We start from the raw sequence: 25,150 nt of genomic DNA on the forward strand, positions 1-25,150 counted from the left end.
ACATCATCCCATCTTTCCCTCCAGATCATCTCCTGTTTCCTCAAGAAACAATCTCTACAGATACTTTAAAAGAAAACCAACTTTATTTGACATGGGATTGAAAATGAAAAGGAAATTACAAAATAATTACAAGCAAAATAAAAACACTTGGAGAACACTAGTGCTATTAAATAGGCCTGAATTTTTACTTACCATCTAGTGGTTAAATGAAACAAAACCATTACATTTGCAGCAATTTCTTTATCTCTCTTAACTGCAGGACATTCATGTTTCAATTTCGGTCTGTGACCCGACCCAGCAAGATGTGTCCAGACATCAAATATTGTGTGTGTCTCTCAAATCTCACATGGAAGTAGTAGCATTGAAACTTTGTTTTCATATTGGTTAGATCACAATTTAAAAGCTCTAATAACTTTTTAAAATTTAGGGTATTAACCATTTAATGAGGCTACAGCTATGCTGGAGGCACCGTACGACCCTCTCTCCTCGTGACAAGTAAATATATCCTGCCTTTGTTTATGCTTACTTTCTTTTCTCCCTCTCCCTCCTTGTTTTCAGATCAATAGTGGGACGCAGGTTCTTTTTTATAATTGGAACTTTGTACCTGTATCGCTGTATTACCATGTATGTTACCACCCTACCTGTGCCTGGAATGCATTTTCAGTGTGCTCCAAAGGTAAGAAATCTTGGTATTGGCCAAAGTATTACATCAAATACAGTATCTGAAAAAGACATCTTGGTACATTCATTTATTTTAATAAAGTTAATGTTTTCTCCACATACTATATGATACTCTTCATAGATAAGTGTGGCTCCTGGCAGGTGATTATTTTGGTGATTGCTAGGTTTTTCATTTTATTTTGGTATATTGCTATTAGTAAGGCAGGATTTTGTGAACAGTGAGCATCTTTTAGGAGTAGAGAGTACAAGGGAGTAGTACTACAGCAGATTGATTGTTTGCCCATTTTGTTCTAGGTTTTATGTACATCTAGACACGTCAGGATTATGCCAGACTAGACATATTTATTTTTATTTATTTTTTTTATTTTTTTTTAAAGCCATCTAGGTTCATATCTTCAGAGATTTTTTTTTTTTTTTCAGCTGAGACCTACATAATAAATATACCTTACTGTAGTTTGTCAGCTGACATACAAACCAGCTACTTGGAGGACAAGCTAGTGAAGCCTTGCATTGCAGTTAGATTTTTGAGAGGCAATGGTGGCCTGCTGTAAGCACGTTTGCCAATGATGCTGTTTTGGCCAGGGCTGTCTGGGGCTTTTAAATCCAGTTTGGGCAGCTGACACTCATGGCAAAAGGTATGTAAACATAGGAAAAGCAAATTCTCCAAAAAAAAAAAAATTTGAGCAAATACTTGTGGAAATTTGATTGTGTTTGCCAGTGGTACTGCAGAACTAAATGATAGAGTGCTCTAAATGTTAGACCAATTGTGTGTGTGGTGATGGTGAAGAACTGGCTTAGGTTTCTGTTATGATTACTCCAGGTCGCCAAACTAAGATTCCATAGCCACCTTAAAAAGATTTCTTTACTGACATGTTAAGGACTGTTGAATTATTGCTTTTTGGAAGTTTTTCTAATCCTTACATTGGCACGTAGCAGCACCTACAGTAGACTTTGTATTTTAAATTGCATATTTCTGATTTTTGCTTTCAATATTCATCCCATCCCTCAATGCTGCAATTAAAATGGGATATATGGGAATTAAAAACAGACTTTACCTACCAAGTATCACAGAACAAACGTTGGAGCCACTCAGGGGACAGCTTCGGAGGAACAGAATTTCTCCCTAGCAACTCGGTTCAATGAATTAATATTTCAGGGCTACTCTAGAGATGCCGGGGCATATTCATTCTTGATGTAATTGCTTTATCTTACTTGGAGTTAAACCAGGGATGAACTTGTCTCCCCCTCCCCCAAACCCCCAACAAGTTAATCTTAGTGAAAACTGATATGAAACTGACTGAGCGTTTGCACAATATCAGTAAGAAATTTTAAATCAGCCCAAGCGTATTTGAAAAGTCTACAAACATGTCAACAAACCTAGGCTGACTTCTGACCATTTAACTAAGCCCCAAATTAGGCAAATTTCATGTAGTTTTAAGTCTTGATTTGTGAACGTTTTACTTGGCTCTGGACAAAGAGTGAGTGACTTGCATGTAACACCTCACACAATTTTTATATTGTTTCTATTAGAACCATTTCTCACAGTTCAGGGCAACTGTACTTGTATTTCCCCATAGTGGTCCAGCAAGGGCCCCTGCTCTCAGGCTTCCAGACCCCTAGCCATTGCATCTCTTGGGTAGAGACCTGAGTCTCTCTCTGTCCTGACCAGGGCATTTCCAGGCTGCACAGTCCCTTGACTATACTGTGTAACCCCAGCAAAACATAAGCTGTCTAAGCAGGCTTCTCCTGCTTTCTCTTCAGAGACTACTAACAGAGTAATTGCCAGCAGTTGTAAGTTACCACATAACATTTCCTGTGAAAGCATTTTATTCTTATGGTAAAAGCATTACAGAGAAAACCTATTAAAATAATAAAAGAACCTACCCACGTGCTAATAAGCTTACCAGAGATCACTCCAACTGCCTCCAACATGGACTCTGGCAGGTCAGTCCTTCAAACCTCCCAAAGGGTACTCTTTTGTGGTCGCAAGTTCGTAACAGCTTCAACTCAGAACTAGTACCCAGTCTTATGAGGCCTGAGTAGTCGAAGCCCTACCAACCCTTCCCTAAGGATTCGGGCCCTCCATGGACCAGAGTTCCTGTCTTGTTTGCTGGATCAGGAAGAAAGCCCTGAGTCAGCTTAAACTCAGGCTAGTTATTCAAAAGTCCTTTCTTTGTTGCTCCCTGGAGAATCCAAACTGGGTCTTTGAACTGTCCTCAGAGCAACAGGTGATCAGCAGACAAAGTCTCCTGCTCAGGATGAAGCTTCAAAGGCTGAGTTCATAAGTAATTCCCAGAACAGATGTGGGCAAACTACGGCCCGCGGGCCACATCCGGCCCACGGGACCATCTTGCCCAGCTCCTGAGCTCCTAGCCTGGGAGGCTAGCCCCCTCCTCCTCTTCCGCAGCCTCAGCTCGCTCCACTGCTGGCGCAATGCTCTGGGCAGCAGAGCAGTGAGCTCCTGGGGCAGCGCAGCTGCAGAGCCCAGCCTGACCCGGTGCTCTGTGCTGCGTGGCACAGCGGCCTGTCCTGGTGCAGCTGCGCCGCCAGCCACCAGCGCTTCAGGCAGCGCAGTAAGGAGGCAGGGAACTGGAGGATTAGATAGCGGGCAGGGGAGTTCGGAGGTGGTGATCAGGGGGCGGGGCTGTGGATAGGTGGCGGGGCAGTCAGAGGGCAGGCAACAGGGTGATTGAATGGGGGCAGAGGTCCCGGGGGAGCAGTCCAGAAGGAGAAGGGGGGTTGGATGGGGCGGCAGGGGGCAGGCAGGAGTTCCAGGGGCAGTCTGGGGACAGGGAGAAGGGGTGGTTGGATGTGGCGGGGGGGCATCAGGAAGGAGAGAGGGGGTTGGATGGGGCAGCGGGGAGCAGTGAGGGGCAGGGGGTCCAGGGGCGGTCAGAGGAGACAGAGCGGGGGGAGGGTTGAATAGGGTGGGGGGTCTGGGGCAGTCAGGGGAGACAGAGAGGGGGGTGGATGGGGCAGGGATCCCGGGGGGGGCTCTTAGGGGGTGAGAAGCAGGTGGGGTCAGATAGGGGGCGGGGACCATGCCATGCCTGGCTGTTTGAGGAGGCACAGCCTCCCCTAACTGGCCCTCCATACAATTTCAGAAACCCGATGCGGCCCTCAGGCCAAAAAGTTTGCCCGCCCCTGTCCTCGAAACTCTACTTCACGCACATTGTCCCAAAAGATCTATCATGTCTGCTATATTCAGAGGGGTAGCTGTGTTAGTCTGGATCTGCATCCGACGAAGTGGGTATTCACCCACGAAAGTTCATGCTCCAATACGTCTGTTAGTCTATAAGGTGCCACAGGACTCTTTGCCACGTCTGCTATATTGTTTAACATAGTCTTTTGAAGTTCATATTATCTCTTTGTTCCTCCTAAACATTCAATAAGGTTTAACTTAACTCCATAAGGCTGGCCCAGGATACTGTCATATCTGTCCCACCATTATTGAAAGAGAGTTCTGTGGTACGTGCCACAAGTGACAAATATGTAATATGCACTTACACAATTCTTAATGAGTCCACCCTTTTGAAATATACTGTACCTCATCCTGATCAATATATAATGCATACAGAAAGCTTTGCGGTTATTTTTATGAAGGACCTGCACATTTTGATTGGAAAACAAGAAACAAAAAGATTTAAAATCCAGCAGCGCATATCCTAGTCTAATCCTATAATGCCTAGCCTTGGTTGTTGACAAATTTTTCTGGTAAATATGCTATAATCTTTGAGAAATACATAGACAATAGACAAAGAAGATTCAGGTGTTTAGGAAATAGAGCTTTTCATTATTATTTTTAAGCACAAGTTAACTTAAACTTGTTGTCCAAACATATATATTCTTCATCATGTTGAATTTTTTCTCATTTTGCAGTTGAATGGAGATTCTCAGGCTAAGGTGCAGAGGATCCTACGATTGATTTCTGGTGGCGGTCTGTCCATAACTGGATCACACATCCTATGTGGAGACTTCCTGTTTAGCGGTCACACAGTAGTGCTAACACTCACCTACCTGTTTATCAAGGAATGTAAGTTACAGTATTTAAATATAGTTGTGTTGCTGATGCCTGTGTTACAAGAAGAGCACTTAAGCTAAAACCACATTGTTGCATTTTACAACCTAAAATAAATGGCAAAATTGCAATACACAATTTGACAAAATGCACTTGACCCTCCTAGTGGGTGGCTTCTGGAATGAGTCTGCCATGCTTGTACATAGTATGCAAGTACAATAATATCCTAGTACATGGTGTGGCGCTTCAGAGTTTTTAGAAAACATCTGTGTGTTTTGGGAGACTGATGTGGGAGGAGTGTGTGGTAAGGTTGAGAGAGTGGCTGAATCAGCTCAGTGTACAAAATGATTATCTGTCTTATCACTTCTGTTTGAGGTAATCAGCAAATAATCCTCTAGTTAATGATTTGAGAGAGCGAGAAAGAGAAATGACTCCCCTTGCGTCAATGGGAATTATGCCCGCTTATACCAGTGCTGTATTTGGTGCTGAGTTTGACTTGCACAATGGAGGATACTTTTTTATAACTTCATTTTACAATGGTCTGTCAAAAATCCAGCTCCTGAGTGCAGTAGGGAACTCTGTGGCTTCTGGAGTCTCACAGTATGAGTTTCAAGATTATGTAACTGAGGACCAAACAGTAAGAGGTAATATGCAGCATGCACCACTCGGACCTCAATAATTTGGCTACTTGTTTGTCCATATGTCAGTGCAGCAGCATTTTTCTTTTAAATTCACGGCATGGCATGTATCTAAAATTAGAATCTGTCCCTGTTTCATTGCTGATTTCCTGAGCACTTTGACTGAGGCATTGGACTTCATTAAATTATTTATCTAACTTCAGCACACAGGATAACGTAAAACATTCTTTTTTGTAACAAAAGAACGTCCCATTACTTGGTGAGGCAAACAGTGTTACTTGACAGTCTAAAGAGAGACAGAGAACTTCCATGTGGACATAAGACCTTTATTTCTTTAAACAACAAAGAGGTATAGCATGGTGACCAGTAAGTCTAAGTCTTTGTACTACGAAATTTTCTGGCATTGTATTGTGTGTAATTAATAAATCAAACCTGCTAGAAGAACAGATGGCAGTCAGCCTAATGTTCCATGAGTAGGTGGCAACAGGATTTCCTGCTTTCTGTTTTATAATTTTGTATGTATGTTTGTTATAACAGCTTAACAGTGGTCATTTAAATCTTATCCTGTAATATATGCCACAGGCAAGATATATTTAACTCTTCTTTTTAAAGATTTTTTTTCATACAGTAGCATAATTCAGATGTCTTTAAATAGCAGGGTAAGGGTGGGGGAGAATAACAACCAGACTGTACATATAATAAGCTTTGTAAATGCTGCCTAAGAATTGGCAGTGTATCCCATTTGAATTCTTCTGCTTTGTAGTCAAAGTGCTGTGTACATCAGAAGTGCATAATTTACCCATTCCTATTTCCTGTGTAATTAGGAAAATGTAGTTTTCTAAGCAAGAGCATATAGTATATCATTGTTTTGAATTAGAGGTTACTTGCAATATGCTCTGCTGGTCTCTTTGATCAGGCATGTTTCTTGTGTGAGAGACATTGTTTATTTCTAGGCCCTGGTCTACACTACGAGTTTAGGTCGAATTTAGCAGCGTTAGGTTGATTTAACCCTGCACCCGTCCACATGACAAAGCCATTTTTGTCAACTTAAAGGACTCTAAAATCTATTTTTGTACTCCTCCCCGACAAGGGGATTAGCGCTAAAATCAACATCACTGGGTCGAATTTGGGGTAGTGTGGACACAATTTGATAGTATTGGCCTCCGGGAGCTATCCCAGAGTGCTCCATTGTGACCACTCTGGACAGCACTTTCAACTCAGATGCACTAGTCAGGTACACAGGAAAAGCCCCGGGAGCTTTTGAATTTCATTTTCTGTTCGGCCTGCATGGCGAGCTCATCAGCACAGGTGACCATGCAGTCCCAGAATCACAAAAGAGCTCCAGCATGGATCTGATCACTGTATGGGAAGACGAATCCATGCTAACAGAACTCCGTTCCAAAAGACATAATGCCAATATATATGCCAAATCTCCAAGGTCAAATGCGAGGTGTTTACAATGCTCACAACTGCAGCGGTGATTGGAACGGGCTCCCGCTTGCAGTGCTGTGGCGTATGTGCGGGCAATCCAGGAAAAAGGGTGAGAAATGATTGTCTACCGTTGCTCTCATAGAAGGAGGAAGGGAGGGAATGGTCACTGACGACATGTACCCAAAACCACCCGCGGCTACCTTGTCCGTTCTCAATTTTTTTTAATTAGTAAAGAAAGAATGCATGGTTTCAAAACAATAGTTACTTTATTTTGAAGGGGGGAGGGTGGTTGGCTTAAAGGGAATTAAAATCAACAAAGGGGGCGGGTTTGCATCAAGGACAAACTCACACAACTGTCACACCGTAGCCTGGCCAGTCATGAAACCGTTTTTCAAAGTCTCTGTGATGCACAGTGTGCCTTGCTGTGCTCTTCTAATCGGTGTCTGGCTGCTTAAAATCGGACGCCAGGTGATATGCCTCAACCTCCCACCCGCCATAAATGTCTCTCCCTTACTCTCTCAGATATTATGGAGCACACAGCAAGCAGCAATTACAATGGGAATGTTGGTTGCGCTGAGGTCTGACTAACAGCGCCAGCGAGCTTTTAAACGTCCAAAGGCACATTCTACCACCATTCTGCACTTGCTCAGCCTATAGTTGAACTGCTCCTTACAACTGTCCAGGCTTCATGAGCCATGGGAGCAAGGGGTAGGCTGCGGTAGGTGTAACCACGCGGTGCAGCTGGCTGGGAGAGCAGCCTGAGGCAGAAGCCTCCAGCTCGCAGGAGATCAGGATAGCAGAATTGCAGCAGAAGTGGTGGAGCGAGCAAAACACCATTGGTGAGGACGGCTAGCAGTCCTACTGCACCGTCTGCTGCAGAGTTGCCCAGATCAGGATAGCAGAGTTGCAGCAGAAGCGGATTGAGCCATTCACCATTGATGCAAAGGCACCCAGGAGCTGCTACTGTGTGGCCAAGGCAAAAGAATAAGAGCCCTGGAGCTGTTACATGTGGACTATACGGCTGCAAGATTTCTTCACCAGTGACAAAGGACAGGAATATGATGCACCTAAAATCTAAAAAGGCTTGCACATTTCCCAGAGTCACTACTCTTGGTAACAGAATGTCAATGATTGCATTGGCTATTTGGATCACAGCAGCCCCCACAGTAGACTTGCCTGCAACAGCAGTGGTGACAGTGAGCTGAGCGGGCTCCCGCTTGCAGTGCTATGGCGTCTGCGTGGTTAACCCAGGAAAAAAGCCGCGAAACGATTGTCTGCCATTGCTTTCACAGAGGGAGGGAGGGGCGACTGATGTCATGTACTCAAAACCACCCACAACAATGTTTTTGCCCCATCAGGCATTGGGAGCTCAACCCAGAATTCCAATGGGCGGTGGAGACTGGGATAGCTACTCACTCAGAAAGTCGATGCAAACCAGGGTACTGTGGATGCACTCTGCCGACTTACTGCACTTAGTGGGGACACACGCAATCGACTGTATAAAACCGCTTCCAAAAAATTGACTTCTTCTATAAAATCAACCTAGTTTCGTAGCGTAGACGTACCCTTTGTGTAGTTCCCCCCCACCCCACCCCCCGCTGCTCCCTACCCTCCCATCTTTTGGGTATTGTCGGTGCATTTTACTCAGGGGCTTTCCCCATGCTTCTTTCTCTCAGAACAGTAGATTATACTAGTGTGGAGTATCACTTCTGTCTGGAGCCTGCTTCCTCAACTAGATAACAGGATAGGACTCCAAATCCTGGTCCACAAATCAGTGGAATGGACTCAGCCTTAGCATTTTTGGGGGGATTCTATGATGTAGTCTTTCAGTTCCCCCCACCTTCCTCCAAAACATAACTGAGTCCTGACTACAGTAACTAGGTAACACTATGCACAGGGCCAGCCTCTTTGGGTAAGATCACTGGTACAGTATTTACGGTATCCCAAACCTAACGGACTCATTTTACATAAAAAGTGGGGTGGGACTCTTAGGGGGTCCACCACCAGCCTCCGAATGCAGGGGAAGTGGAGCCCAGCTGCCTGTCATGATGTCCGTAGTTGCCAACATCAAAAACATTTTTCAAGGAAAAATTTCCAGCTAAACTGCAAGATTGCCAGCTGCTGGAGGGTTGTGGGCATTCTGGATGACTTTAGCACTTGCATACTGCTTCACAAACATTAACAAATTAATTATCACAATGTACTCCGATATGTGGCATACAAGCCCCATTTCACAGACAAGGATACTAAGTTAGAAGAAAGGTTATGTGACTTGACTAAAACCACAGATAGTGTCAGAGCTGGAATTAGAAGCCTGGAGTTCCTTGCTCCCAGTTCCATGTCTAACCCATTAGAATAGATTACCTCTTACTCCTATTGAGCTTACTCCTCTTGTGGCCAGAAGCCATTTTGGATGTTCAGCAGAAGAGCAGTTTCAGTTAAAGGTAGCTGGCTGGGAGGCATCTTGCAATTAACATCCAAAACAGGAGCTTGGACAGCACCACACACCCTGAGCTGTGAATTGGTCTTGGTCCTCTGTCCACAAAATGGTGGAAGGACTCTGACTTAGACCATGATTTTTAGGAAAAATTACAGTGACAAACTTTTGAGTCTTAGTGGTCAACTTTTGTCCTTTCTTTGGTAATATAAACTAAAAACCATTTTAAAAATGAAAACTTAGATTAGTCTTAACCTTCATAGGTCCCTCAGCTGAAGGTCTACAGGCCCTAATGGCCATATTTCAGCAGATGATACCTCTGCATCAGTAAGCTTTCTTAGTTGTTCAAAGAGCATTTTTACTACAGCAGAGATTTTCTCTCTCTCCATTAATATATATGTATAAAATACCCACACACATCACACAGATTCAAATTAAACTGCTAAAGTTAATCTTGGATATTTATAGAAACATATAATTCTCTCCTTTTGACAGACTCACCTCGTCATTTTTGGTGGTATCATTTGATCTGCTGGTTGATGAGTGCCGCTGGTATAATCTGCATTCTTGTCGCCCATGAACACTACACTGTGGATGTTATTGTTGCTTATTATATCACCACAAGGCTCTTCTGGTGGTACCACTCAATGGCTAATGAAAAGGTGAGTGCAAAGGATATGTATGTATATGTAATATGTATGTGTATGTAAACCGCTATAAACCCAATAATGGCCTCTCCTTGGAAATCCACAAAAAAGGTCATAATGGCCTTAAAATTAGTAGATTAGATCTGGGGCAAAAATAGAATTTTTCCACAGAAATTGAAGCAAAAGTATAAAGTTAAGCAGGTGCTTATGTGCTTTCCTGAACAGGGGCCCATGTTAAGAAGTAGTCTGTCATTTCTGGCATGCATATGTTTTTAAAATCTATCTTCTTTCGAAACATGAATACTTTCACTGTTTTAGGTAGCTAGGATAGACTACACCATATCTTAATTGATTGATAGTAGCTACTAATGTTATTAGAGACCTTAAATTACCCAGCCTTTTTAAAATTTCCAGTTACATTTCCTACAGTACATTGGACAAAGGTTGGCTGTATCCTCTGTGTGTGTTTGTTTGTTTTTGTTGTTCTTTTATCTTCTGTTGGCTTTAAATATACTTCTTTTCAATTTGAGTCTCCTCTTTATTCTTCTGTTGTGTGACATGTTAGAAAGAAGTGTTCAGTTCTCACTATGCCATTTGTCATATGGAATACCCAAGTCACATCAAGCTGTTTTCCTTTCCAGGTTAAATAAACTTACTATTTGCAGAATTTCATTCAAATATACTGTAATTGTCATACACTTCTTTATGATTCAGCTAATGCGATTGGTTCTACTGTCTAAACTTGTTAAATTGTTTCTTCTACTCTCCTTTTTCCCCCCAATATAGAATTTGAAGGTCTCTTCCCAGACTAATTTTCTCTCTCGAGCATGGTGGTATCCGATATTTTATTTCTTTGAGAAGAATATACAAGGCTCAGTTCCTTGCTGCTTCTCATGGCCAATATCTTGGCCTCCCAGCTGCTTCAAGTCTTCATGCAAAAAATATTCACGGGTTCAGAAGACAGGAGAGGACAATGAAAAATCCACCTGAAAGAAAGATGAAGAAAGGAAAGAAAGCATCTGCTCTTTATTTTACCAAAACATTAATGCGATAACCAAAGTTCTTAAAAGGACTAAACTGTAAGGGAATAAGTGGACCAAATTCTTGTGCAATTGTACAAGACAATTGTAGACAAAATATAACACCCCTTGATATGTTTTCTATTCATCACATTGTACAGAGCTATTCTACTCGTCAGTACTAGGAGTCCACCACAGATAGGATTTATCCCCGAGAAAGAAAAGAAGCAGTAGTTTGGTTTACTTATGAGATTGAGGTGCCAAAGAACACCCCACACCTTTCGTTTATTAATTATCACTCATCCACAAAATCTCATCTTTAGAGTTCTGGAGTTTGAGGGCAAAAGCATACTAAAATTTAAAGTTACAATATCTGTCTACAATGGTGGGAAGTGGTTTACTGTATTCTTCTTGCTAATGAAGGTAAGACTTATGATATATGACTGGTGAAGCCGGAAGTGAGCCTTGACATTTTATGCTCTATGGGAATGAATCTACGATGACCCTGAAGTACTCCCACCGCCCATGTACTCTGATATACCAGTTTTTACATTTTGTATTGGTAATTTTATATTTAAAAAAAAACTTTAAAAAAAGGAAAAGGAAAGCTGTTGTGATATGATGACACTGCAAATTAGAAATAATACCTGCTAACATCATTGGAGCTCTACAAGCATGGAAGTATTTTTATTTTTAAAACCTATATATGTAAAACCTATATATGTAACAAGAAGAAAATTATTTCAAAGTCTAAACATTTAATGGCAAGTTAGCCTGGGTCTGTATGTATTATGTATATATACCTATATGCATTACATAGCTATATATACATACTTTTGTGTATTCACACACACTAACCAATATTAGATAAATGAAAAGAAAGCTGTGTATAATATGTTATTGTAAGCAAAACTCCCACTGATTTCCTTCACCTGCTTCAGGATTGCAAAGTCAGTCCCCAAATGGGAAATGTAAAAATCAAACATTTTAAATTTTTAGTTACTATATCTTGATGACACTATAAGCATTGTGCTTGAGAGCCTGATGTTATGCATTTAGAGGTTTTGGGTTGTTTTTTTTTCCCTTAGAAATCGTTGGCACAAATCTCAGTGACTCATAAACAGGTGCAAGGTGAATACACTCCAACAGCAACACTTCTTCCACTGTTACCTAACCATATTTATTATTAAATGTTACTGTCATATGACTGAACTGCTATTCCTTTCTATCAGGAGTTGTGTAGATACTTTGGTTGGACAAACAAGTATGTTGGTTTAGTATGTGGGAATACACAACTTTGTTAGTGTACCATAGAACTGCAGATTAGCAGCTTACCTGGTCAACGTTGCTTTTCATGTTGTTCTTGGGGAAGCTAATGGATACTGGGCAGCCCAGAGTTTAACAGTTTATTTGTTCTGTATTCATTTCCTCAGCTACTCAAGTATTTTATTTTGAAACCTTCAGTAAAAGCTAATCGCAGAGGAAATAATTGCATTAATAGTTAAATTAACCTGTAACTTGAGTGAAAAAACACTCTTATTTTTAGAATGTCTTGACAAGTGTGAACACTGAAAAGAGAATTAAATAATGACATTCTCATTTTTAAAATATCCAGTTAAAAAAATTAGTACAAATAAAATGCAATATACAGTACCCAGATCTGATTTCTTTTTCAGTTCACAGGGTCAATGACTATAAAATTGTACTCCAGAAAAATATTTTTAACTTGCATTTCAGAAGATTTTTGTGCATTATCAAAGCATAATACAACAAACTGCATTTCTTACAGGACATCCTGGTAAAACATAGCAAAGTAATGATATCCAAGCTCTTTAAATTAAAAAAAATAATAAAAAATTCTCCTCACTGACTGGGGCGTCTGATGTTGTGCACATGGACACAAGGCTAATGTTTTGTTCCTGGCAGAACTTTAGTGGCTCACAAACTGAAACCAAGGACATACATTTGAAGAACTGTTCCTTCAATTATTAGCTAACCAATCGTATTAGTACAATATCAGCCTTTGCAGATCCCCAAAGTTGTTGTTTTATTTCTTGTTTGAGTTCATCTACATGGACAACAATGTCTTTGAAGTCAAACCAGACTACTATGGTTAATCTCCTAACTGACATGTTAGTTATTTTTAGTTGAACCACTTCTAATAGCAAAGTCTATGGAGGGAAATGTGGGTGAATTTCATTAGTAAACCTGCTTCAAGATAAGCACTGTAAAACTGTGGACTGAGCATTCTAGGAAGGATCAGAAACTATGCTTTTCACTTGGCAGCCTGTTAGGTTACTGAATAACACATCCGTTGATAGCCTAAATAGATTACAACAAAGTTCCACTGAGATATTTAGAAGGGTATTTAGCTAATGACTGACCTATAGAATATATCAAGTGCTCTGCTCAAAACCAATATCCTTATCAGTACAATTTTTTTTAGGTCCCATTTTGTTTAGAGGGGAGAGAATTAAAATTGAGTGAGTAGTGTTGGTTGTTTTTAAAAAAACAAAACAAAATCAGTTGTAGTTTTGTTTTAGGCCCACTAAGTGCTCAAATTCCCTCCATTCCCATATATGTCAACAGAAATTGTGGGTACTCAAGTTGCTGGCATACTTTGGCCTTTAAACAATAGACGGAGTATCTCAAAAGTTCTTCTTATTGATACAATAAATTTACTACTTTCTTTGTATCAGTTTTTTTAAAAAGTGCTCATCTCATTCAGAAACATTTTAAGCTTAAATGTATGCAAGAATGTAGAATTTCGGTGTTACATTTTCACACAATATAATTCTAGCCTATTCTTTATTACCACCCTGCACTAACAAATCAGGTATAGGCTACAGTCAGTATATATGAAAATGAGCTTAAAGAATTGACAGCAATTGTAATAAATGTTGGAATATAAAGTAGTTCCACAAAATTTCAAGATGGGAAGAAATGGAGTAAAGTGGATATAATCCAAAAGTAAAAAAGCTTATCTGGAATTTGTTCATAAACCTTCACGGGGTTGAGTGCAGGATTTTATTCCTGATTAGGGTGACCAGATGTCCCAATTTTATAGGGACTGTCCCAATATTTGGGGCTTTGTCTTAAATAGGCACTTATTACCCCCAACCCCCGTCCCAGTTTTTCACACTTGCTGTCTGGTCACCCTGTTTCTGATGCCTTTTTCTATACCTTTCATTTTATGTAATTTTTCCTGAAACTTTTCTTTGATTTAAATACTGTCTGTATCTGCTGCCATGCCATGAGACAGAGAATCATAGTTGAGCTGCAATTTCTGTCCTTTGAAGAGAGCCTGGATGGGCCCTTCTGAAATCAGTGGAAGTTCCATGTATGCATCTGCCACATCACTGAAGACACAGGAGCTGCTGGGTCCTTGGCACTTCTGAAATCCAGGTCTCTCATCTATGTGTCTAACTGGATTTAGAAGCCTAAATTGGGTACCCATATTAAAAAAAATCTCAGCCGTGGTCATTACTTAAAAGGGTAATATGATAGTGTTATGCTCAGTGTACTGCTGATTTGCAACAGATCTGTCACATTAGCAAATAAACTTGGCCTTGTTCAACCACTTTAGATTTTATCTCCATGGTGTGTCCTTAATGCCCCCTTGTGACTATAAATGGTATGTGTTCAATATCACTCACTGACTTGTAAAAATGGTATTTTTAGGGTAATTATTATGGGTTGGGCAGCCAGTCCAGAGAAAATAAAACATTCCCCACTGCTAGAACTGATTTTTTTTTTTTTTTTTTTTAATATTCCATGAATGTGGTTAGGTTGACTGTTTTTATTCATTTGTCCATGTTTCTACATTACCTAGTTTTAGCCAGGACCCAGAAATAACATATGCTAATATGAAGTGGTGGTGTTCTTGCATTATCAGCAACTCAGCTAGAACTAAGAAGTGGCAGGAAAAAAAAAGTCATGAGACTTGCAGACAAGATATTTGGATACTGTGGGATCATCATCTCAAATCGAATCAATCCTCCAAACTTTGAGTTTCACCCATTGCTAGTGTTTTCATCGCCAGATGGCTTGTCCTGTTTGTTTAAAGTACACATAGTGCCAATCAAGATCTGTTTCTTACAATGCTGGATATGAAACATGGTCTAGTGCTTAACAATCTGATCCATCTCTCACTGAAGTGGGGAGTCTTCCCATTTATTGCAAAGGACAAGCCCTTCAGGAAAGGCCTGGGAAACTGCAGATTCTGATTCTGCTCCCAGCTCTGCTACTGACTTGTTGTGTGGATATGGGAAGCCATAACCTTTTCTTCCTGATTATCAGAGCCACCACAATTCCATTTGTTTTTGCTAGGAATTGAGAGCTCAATACCTCTGAAAATTCTGTGTCTCAGTTTCACCATCTGTAAAAGAGAGAGACTGCTTTCCTATCTTATAACCCTACTGAGGCTTAGTGTTTGCAAAGAACTTCTAGATGATTGGATGGAAGGTGCTATAAAAGTGCAAATATTTTATTTATTGTAAACCACTCCTTTAAAACTAAGTCATGTGAGGTATGTTTTGAGAGTTAGGACGAGTCTACATTGGCAATGCTAAAGTGCTGCCGTGGCAGCGCTTTAACATGGCTTGTGTGGCTCTTTTTTTTTTTTTTTTTAGCTCTCCCAGGGCTCTTAAAAAAACAAAAACAAAAACCCACCACCTCCACAAGGGTCGTAGCTCCCAGCACTGGTGCACTGTCTACACTAGTGCTTTAGAGCACTGAAACTTGCTGCGCTCAGGAGGGTGTTTTTTCACCCGCCCCCGAGCGAGAAAGTTACAGCACTGTAAATTGCCAGTGTAGACAAGCCCTTACATGGCTGCACCAGGCACTGTAAAAAACACTGTAAAACCAGCTTTTAAGCCACCTTTTTCAGTGGCTGAATTTGATAGTCAGCCAAATCAATATTGCTGTTTAATTGCATCTGAGAATAACTTCCCAGTACAGTATTAATGCCATTTCATTGTTATAAAATTATGTTCTTAAATGCCAGTAATATGGATGCTGCAAAGCAGTGATGCAGAATTTAACAACCATTGGGAACAAAGTCAAAATAATTTAGTCTTGTATTTCATGCAAATATACACTTCCACACATCCTTACAAATTGCTTATATAGTCTGTCAGCTTCGGTTAGCTGTATAGCATCCATCATGGTTAGAAATGAATCCAGGGAATAAAGAGTAAACCTTTAGTATAGCATGTGATGATTGTATTGCTGACTTCCAAAAAGAGAGACTAGAAGAAACCATAAACACAAATTAAATCAATGTTCCTATGTAATTGTTAATGCTACATAACATGAGAGTGCGTTGCAGAAAATGTATTAGTGGTTCAAAGGTAGCCAGTTTTGTATTTTTACAAATATACTATTTTAATGTGTTAAGTGCCTTATTATTCAGTTTTACATCTATATGTATTATACTGTGAAATGTTTTTTCCATAGTTTCTGCTATAAGATATTATATATACAGTATATGCTATTCTAAGTTATAGTTGTATTCGGATAAGCTTGCAGGTTTTAATCAAGTTTTAATATAACTTAAAATCTTTATTTCACACACTAACCGCTCCTTTTCAAACTGCCATTAACAGCACCATATAACAGAGCAGCACCTTACAGAAACACTGTTTGTGCTTCTATACTTGTGTGCTTCTATTCTAAGGGTGCATTAGCACTTTGGCTCAAAAGCCCCTGAGTTAACTTCATGCCAGGCTGAAATGTAGCAGGTGAGGGTTTCAGGCCAAGTGCAAATATTTCAACAAAAGTGTGTGTGTGTGGGGGGGGGGGGGTAGAGCCATCCTTAGGCATACAAGGCTGTGTAGGGCACCTGAAAATTTGGGGCACCCCTGGGTCTTAGTGTCCACCCTTCTGCCTCTTCCTATCCGTTCTGACCCTTCCTGCAGGCTCCCACCACAGCTGACTGCTGCACCCTGGTGAGTCTTCCTCCAGAGGGGATCTAGTACTTAAAAGTGAAGAAGCCTGCCAGACCTAGCACAACATTGAAACTGTTAAAGAGCCATTCAAGTGGTCATGTTTCAGAGTAGCAGCCGTGTTAGTCTGTATTCGCAAAAAGAAGAGGAGTACTTGTGGCACCTTAGAGACTAACCAATTTACTTGAGCATAAGCTTTCGTGAGCTCAAATAAATTGGTTAGTTTCTAAGGTGCCACAAGTACTCCTTTTCTTCAAGTGGTCATGAAGCCATTTAACAGGCATTTGCCAACCCCCAGGTATCTGCCAGTTTCTGAATTTACTGACAAACAGTTGTGCACTACTGTAATATTTACTCAGAACATATTAGTCTACAGAACCTTAATTTAAAATTTGCTTTAAAAATATTTCACTAGTGTGGTCCTGAAGATTATAAAATCACATCTCTAAAAAATCCTTGCATAGATTTTTAGATGCACAATCTGAGTATTCATCTTTAGCTTTAAATGCTTGGATCTTCAGACATATAGTTTTTTAAATAAATCTTTCAAAAGACCACCCTTATCTAAAACACACATGCGAGCCCAGGCTGCCATCGGGCATAAGGGGCACCAGTTTAATAATACTGCATAGGGCCCCATAAATCCTAAGGACGGCCCTGAGGGCAGGGGCGGGGGGGGGGAGTTCTGTTTAAGTTAGATGTTATATTACAGTAAATGTTTGTTTATTAATCTCTTATAACAATCTCTCCTCCCCTGCCAGCCCCCTACCAGAAAAATCCCTCTGCTTCATTTTTAAGCTCAAAGGTTGAGGCTGTTGGCTTGTAATGTCAGGTTTCAGAGTAGCAGCCGTGTTAGTCTGTATCTGCAAAAAGAAAAGGAGGACTTGTGGCACCTTAGAGACTAACAAATTTATTTGAGCATAAGCTTTTGTGAGCCACGCTTAATGTGGATTTTAAGTGCCTTTGGGTGGGAGATGGCAGAATTTGCTTTTAGTGGGAACACTTTAAATCTAAATGAATCGTATACACGATTTTTATAGCCGTCTTCAGTGGATGCATGCTTTGGGCTAACTTGTGCCTACAGTTGAGGACACAGCGTAAGCCACTGCACCCAGAACCCCCAGGAGGAATTTTAGCTGACTGATTCAGTACGTGCTAGCCTGGCATACCACCCTAGGAGAAGGTGCAGCACGTGTTCACCTCCACAGCTGACATGCTTTTTGTTGTACCAATAAAATAAAAACCAGCAGGATCTTATTAAAGGGAAAAAGGCAAAATACCACATTTATTGTGAATACAGAAAGAATCATAGTAAGCAGTTAGTTACAGCTATAACATTCCATTCAATCTCATATTTATTCACACATTCATTCACACACACACACACACACACAGGTTCTGCAAAGTTGTTATCATAGTAAGCAGTTAGTTATAGCTATAACATTGCATTCAATCTCATATTTATTCACACATTCATTCATTCATTCATACACACACACACACACAGGTTCTGCAAAGTTGTTATCATAGTTACCAGCCTTAGAGTTGCTCATGCCAAGCCACTGGCCAGGTGGCCTGGACATGAGGAGGGAGCAGGGCCTTGTCAGATGCTCATCTGATGCTCCTGGAAGTTGGTTTGCAGAATCAGACCCCAAAGTTCTCACTTTTTAGAGTCTATTTTTATAGGGATTTCTTCCTATGCCAGTCTATGGGAATTGCTGCATCATGCTGTTGCTGAATCAATCAGCAGATAGCACATTCCTGATGGCTCCAAGATGTTATCTTGTTCTTTGGTTCTCCCATTCTTGAGGCTGTTGGGTGGATTCCAGTCTGCCCTCCGGGGGTCCTCTGGTTATTTCCACTTGACGCCTTCTTCAGCCGATGGACACTGGATTCTTAGGCTGGCACCTCCCTGATCATTCAGTTATTATCCACACCAAGCATCCATCCACATACATCCTCTATCTCTATTTTAATCACAATTGTTAATACAACAAAAGGGCGGGGAGTCTCTGGGTGCTGTTTCTGTTGTTAGAGTATTGCTTTGAGTCTCTGTGAATTGCTTTGAGAACAGACTCTGTCTTAGAATGTACTAACACAATTAGCAGCTTGCAAGTTTCACACACAGAGGGAGAGAAACAGTACCAAAAACCAAGAGACCTCTTAATTAGTAATACCCTGGAATTTAAACTATGGGGAATCAAACTCATTTGTGGTTTTAATACAGAACTTCTTTAATATGATCCAACATTTTCACTTCACTTTTGGGATAAGTGTTGCTACTAACCCTGTACGGTCAGTGTGCTCCCAGGTGCACTTTCCAGCCACTGTACAGAGTCTCTGTGTAGTGGAGGGTTGTTGAACCCCCTCCCCTTCCCTTATTCACTTGCACAGGGTCAGTCACAATCTGGTTTGTTTTTAGTAAATTAAAATATTGTAAAGCTAGATATAATGCACAGTCACTATTGTAGGGTGGAAACTCAACTTCTTAAAGTGCCTGTATATGGGCTTGATTCTAGAGAAATATGTCTAGTTCCAAGCCATACAAATGTACTATTGGTTAATTCAGGGCCTGTATTTCGTATTTGTCCAATGCATAATAAGGGCTCTGAGAGGTTAACTTCTGTAAGGCTGCAGGGATTACCCACACATCAGCAATCTACAATGTCAAAATTAGCCCTCATACTAAAACACTATTTTTTCTGGATAGATCTTACAATTGCCTGAATATGTATTTAGCTGATGTTGATTTTTTTTTTAATTACCTTTATAAAATTTTTCAAAAAGAAAAAAAGTTCAGGGAGTAGAAAATGCTAAAAGATGAACTTGAATTGCTTCTTTATACACTCTTTAAAATCCAATCATTAAGAGCCCTATGAAAGGCTGCACAGAAGTCTGTGCTATATGTGGGCACATCCCTCTGCAGGATGATGTTCTAAAAAATTGTGAGTAGCCTTAAAGTACAGATTCATTTTAAAAGAAAACTAAGTATTTTGCTATTCACTAATTGAGTTCAAAATTCTGTGTTTCTCTTGCAAGAGTTGCTGTTATTAGGCACCTATGTCCTGATTCAGCAAGGTATTTGAGTATGTACTGACTTAAAGCGTGTGAGTAGTTCTATTGAAGTCAATGGGACTATTCTCATGCTTAATATTAAATACATGCTTAAGTACCTAGCTGAACACTGATTGCTTGGCATAGCACTACGATCATGAACAGTCCCACTGAAGTCAGTGAGACTGCTCCCAGTAGTAAGTGCTATGCCCATTACTAAATGTATGCAGGATTCTTATTTTGTGTCCAACCATTAACATAATGGGCCAGAATTTAGTCCACAGAATGCAAAATGTGTAAGGAGGCTGTAGCTGTTTGTGGCAGATCTCTCAGTAAAGTGAACCGTATAGTAGACGCCCCCTTTTTGCTGCTTTGTGGCCTGTCATGTGCTATGAAATGTTGCATCCTCTACTACAAAGTGTTGCAGTATATACATGATCAATTTATTGTAATATTGGTGCTTTGAAAATAAGAATCAGAGCAATAATCAGTAGCATTTCTAATTACACATTTCAGTGGGGTGTTGTCCTCGCCTAATCAGTGCCTCACCTTCTACGCTGCTATTTATACAGATGCTAGGCAGCGTGTACTCTGTACACCACCATAAGTGTAGACGTAGCCTAAGAAGGCCATCCTGTGAGTTTGAAACACATACATAAGCTGAAACTCTTCTATGTCCAATGTGAAGGCTAAATAGCCACAGTATATGGCACAGCTGTGTGCATGGGTCTGCACACCTACAGCTGTAAAATAAGGTAGAGTCTGATTCCAAGTCCCTGCCTTGCCCATGTGTCATGTCGAAATTTGCAAGTTAGGGACCACATATTTGCCTCAGAGCTCCATGCAGAACCACCATTGACTTTGTGACCATAAGTATCGCAACTTTAAAAATAAATCAGGAACAAATTCTGTTCTTTTGAAAACTGTTAGAGTATTTTTGTTTGTAAATAAAGCTTTTAGTTTCTCAATTTTACTGTTAATTTGCAGTTTTATATTTAAGTATAACAAAAGGAAAAAATATTATGTATAGGGTGCTGCAAGAGGAAATAGGGATAGTTCATGGATTTTAAATACATTTTAAACAAACCATACTTCTGTGAGATGGTATACAGGAAATCATGGTATGAGGTTAGAAAGAGGAGCTGGTTTAGAAAATCTTAGATATAACTTGATCTAAAAATGTAAGCATGCCACTAGGTAGGTTTGTGGCATGGACTAATGGCTGAGTTTTAAAAAAAAAAATTATACGGTTTCATCTGTATATAATAGTGCTTCAGTAATGATGTCAAGAAATAGATAAAAGCCTGTTTAAAAAGAGAGAGACATTGGACATCATTCCTTTGTTCTTTTCTAGATTTAAAATGTAGATTTTTGGAGGAGGAAAACTACTGAGTAAAATCTCTGGTCTTTTAGCTCCCATTGAAAAGCAGAATCAGAAATATGGTCACATGATAAAATAACATACTTGGCATATCTGACCATCTATTCTCAAGAGAGGCCTACCGAGGAGCTAACTTGTCTGCGGCCTAACTGTAGTTAACCTCTCTTGAGCTGGGTCTTCCATATCAAGATATGTGTCAGTGCCTTGAATATAAGAAAGTCGTTTTAAGGAAGCTTACATTATGACTGCTTGGACTATCAACCAGAAACTTCAATTTCCTGTTCTACTAATGCTTAAGTTCCACAAGCACAAACGTCTACCAGAAAAATGGATTCTGTGCCTTCTGCTAGACCTGAAGAGGAAAAGTGTTTTTTTTCAAACACACATCATGTAATCTAGGGCAATACTCTATTCAAGACTAAAAACATGAGGAAGTTGGCCAGCGAGTCCAGCTTTTGAGAAAAGTAGTTCCTGCTGATTAAAGTCGTGCTGCTCTGGCTGAGCAAAGTAGGGAAACACTCAAGGCAATACTACTCATCTCCTGGAGGATGCAAGGCCTATATTTAATTAAGAGTTTCACTGTTAAAAATCCCTCATCTTGTATTTGCACAAAAGCTTTATATATAAAATGTCAATTATATGTATTGAAATCCTGGTATAATGAACTTCGATTCAAGCAATTATTTTCAAAAATCTTACAGTTCTAGAACTCATTCTGGTTATGGACACAGGTGCACAGTTTGCTGATGGAATGTGTGCACAAACATATACTGAGTCAGGCTGCATACTTGCTTTGCCATACATTTTAGAAAACTCTTAAAATCTTACACAAACATCTGAGTGTTCTGTTGGTCATTTACATAGTGTTGTAAGATGCTGCCCTTGTGAATCAGCTAGGCAAAACTCCCCTTACAGGTCATGTTATAGATCTTTTTACTTGGGCCTGGATATTTTATTGTATGTTTACAATCTTAGTAAAAAAGACAAGGTAACGGTTGAAAAATGAGTGAGGGGAAGTATATTTTTGCATTGGATAGTGTGCACATTTTCTAGGTGAACAAGTGGTTGGGGTCTTTTTAGTTAATGGAAACAAATACTTCTGATTAGTAGCAGTAGTCTCAGCTCACCACCTGCCTAGCCATTCTTCTTTGGAACTCTTATTGACATCAGCGGGAGATTTGCACAAGAGTCCAGTTGAAAATTACATAATATAGATCCACACTGCTATTAAGCCACAGTGCAGATCCAAAAGCAGAATTTTGTCCTTACAACTTGTCTTTAACTACATGTATGGTAAATGAAAAAGTAGTTTTTGTTTTTTTTTATTTCCTAGATAAAAGTTCACTTAACAGGAATACATCATTATCTTTGTAAATACATGCTACCTGTCCAAGTTACTGGTGTACACTTCAGAACTTTCATGCTTGGTTAGTGGATCACAGATGTCAGGCTTTAAACTATTCTGTAACTTATGGAAGATGTTATGTTTATCTATGGCAAGTGTTTTATTCTGAGAAATGTGTAATATTTTGAAAGGACATGTAACATTAGAACAGCATTTTTTTTCAAATAAAGTGCCTGGGAAAGCAAAGATCCAAATGGTTGTCAACAATTTGAAATGAACTTTATACAGCAAATAAAAAGACAAGCTCCTTGCTTAGAAAAGTCTACAATCTAACTCAAACACTTTACATTAGTCAATAATGCAAAAAGTGATAACATTAACTGAATTGGAACCTACAGAAGTCCTTTGTATCCATAAAACTACAATGATACTATAGTTTTGAAACAGAGAAAGACCAAGATCTGGATAGTTTAAAAGAGTTTGATAGTAAATTTACCAGTAAGTTAAGAATTATTTTTTTACTAATTAATAGAATTTCATAAGTGTTGCAAGTTTAATTTTGTAACTATTCTCAGTTGCTTTTTATAAGTACAGAATAAGTGACTGTTCTGAATGTATTGGATATTTCCTTATTTTAAAAAGTGTGGATGGATCATTATGATGCTAATGCACTTCTATTTTTGTCTGCCCAGAGTAGGGGGAGCAGGTAAATTTGTGTGTGCTGTGCCACTGAAAGGGTTCTAGAGGCTGGGGAGAGTGTTGGGAATGGGTTTGGTGCCAGTGCTCTGGCATTGAAAGGGAAACACTTCTGTAAGTGAGAGAATGGAAGGAAGAGGTGTTGTCTGTGCTATTGTAGGGGTTATACCAGCTAAGAAGTAAATGGGAAAGTGGTGCCAATACATTAACACGAGTATTGAAAGGGTTACATCTGCAGGAAAGTGAATAGAAGGGAAGTTGAGGCCTGTTTTAGCCATTCTATTTTTCCAGTGCTATGACTGACACCCTAATTTCTGCCATCACATTTCCAGTCTCCATCCCCCAAGCCTTCTAGACTCTCTGCCTTCCTTTACTTATCTCCAGCCTCTCTACCTCTAATTCCTGTCCACCCAAGCTTCCCTAAGATTTTGTGATTTTTGTGCCTTCCCTTCAATGAAGCTGGTGCCCCGCTCCCTCTTGTGAGTTCTGGTGATGCTCTGCTTCCAGTGACTGATGCAGTCACCCTCCTCATTCAGTTGTTCCTTTGCTAGTGTGCTCTAAACTCAAAGACATCCTAATCTGTTGTGCTTGGAGTGGGAGTGGGGCAGATTAGATGGAGACAGAAAAATGAAGAGGGAAATAACTTACTGCCACATTTACTTGTGACAGAAAGGAGCCCAATTACTGGAATCTATGCGGGTGCATCTCTGGTGCCCTGGTCCTTCTGAAACTGGAGGGCTTAGCAGCTCTTTCACTCCTCGGGGGGGGGGGGGGGGGGGAAAGGCATCAAGATTTCAAAATTTTAAACTTTAATGTTGTCATAATTTGAATTTTAGCTTTTTTTTTTTAAATGTGAAAACCCTATTTTATGAAATTTCACCCACAGGTGAAATTTTACATGCACAAAGTCACCTGAAATGAAATCATGAAAAATGAAGGACATATCCTGTTCAGAAGAAATGCAAAACTCATTGTGGCTAATTTTTTCCTCAATAAATTTTTCTCACACCCACCCCAACAGAAAAATAAATAAGAAGCCTGTAAACTGATCAAGCTACTTCTCCAACAGATTATGAAAGAAGGAAGAAGAGAAGTTATTCCTATTTTTAAAGACATGGGAGATACTCTGATTTTAACATAATGGGAGCCATATAAATATGGGGATAGATAGGGATAATCTTACTATGCCATGTGGAGGGGGTTTGATAACTCTATATACCTTTCTTCTCTAATTTCTATGGTGGCAAAGTTGAATTAAAATAGTGAATGCCGCTACAATGAGTGGAGAGGAAAGAGGTTAGGAGAGGGCACATACTCATCTGATACTGTTCCCCCCCCATAAAAACAGCAGAATTCTTCAATACTCTATTTATTGGTTCTTAATGCTTTAGCCTCTCTCTTTCCGAATTAAGACTGCAAAATATACTGTAATTTTTCCTTATTCTGATAAAATGCCTGGTTCAGCTAAACTGCTGCGTGCCCACACTGTTTCATGCTATGTTTTCTTCATATTGTTCCAAGCTATCTGCATTCTTTTAAATGTTACTTCCCTATTTATAGAAACATGTTTTCTGCTGACCGTTCTAATTAAAGTACTGAGAGTTTCAGGCAAATCCAATGGAAGAGGCTGCATTAGGCTTCTTTTTCAATCTGATTTGTCTCTGTGAACTTCATTTCTTTTATATTGCATTGTATGGCAACAGCTAATAAAATATATCAGCCCCTTATATGGAGCAGATTAGAGAGAAACTGTATCTAACAGTTTCATATTTGTTTGAAGAAAAATTGGCCTTGACTATTTGAAATTTCAGATATGCCCACTTCAATAGACTCCTTTATAATCACCATAAATTGTTTT

At 39.9% G+C, this 25,150-nt stretch overlaps 1 protein-coding gene across 8 annotated transcripts in view; it reads left to right on the forward strand.

Moving 5' to 3' along the window:
- The window catches only part of SGMS2 (sphingomyelin synthase 2), a 64,062-nt gene extending 48,569 nt beyond the window's left edge, over window positions 1-15,493 (forward strand). For all 8 annotated transcript variants that reach the window (XM_043545518.1, XM_043545517.1, XM_027833679.3 and 5 more), the window contains 4 exons: window positions 559-676; window positions 4,561-4,714; window positions 9,701-9,867; window positions 10,639-15,493. In XM_043545518.1, coding sequence (XP_043401453.1) covers window positions 559-676; window positions 4,561-4,714; window positions 9,701-9,867; window positions 10,639-10,842 — 643 coding nt within the window. In that variant the 3' untranslated portion in view covers window positions 10,843-15,493. The remainder of the gene's footprint in view (window positions 1-558; window positions 677-4,560; window positions 4,715-9,700; window positions 9,868-10,638) is intronic.
- The last annotated feature ends 9,657 nt before the right edge of the window (window positions 15,494-25,150 follow it).

This window comes from Chelonia mydas, chromosome 4 (assembly GCF_015237465.2).
Source record: "Chelonia mydas isolate rCheMyd1 chromosome 4, rCheMyd1.pri.v2, whole genome shotgun sequence".
In the NCBI taxonomy this organism is placed as follows: domain Eukaryota; kingdom Metazoa; phylum Chordata; order Testudines; family Cheloniidae; genus Chelonia; species Chelonia mydas.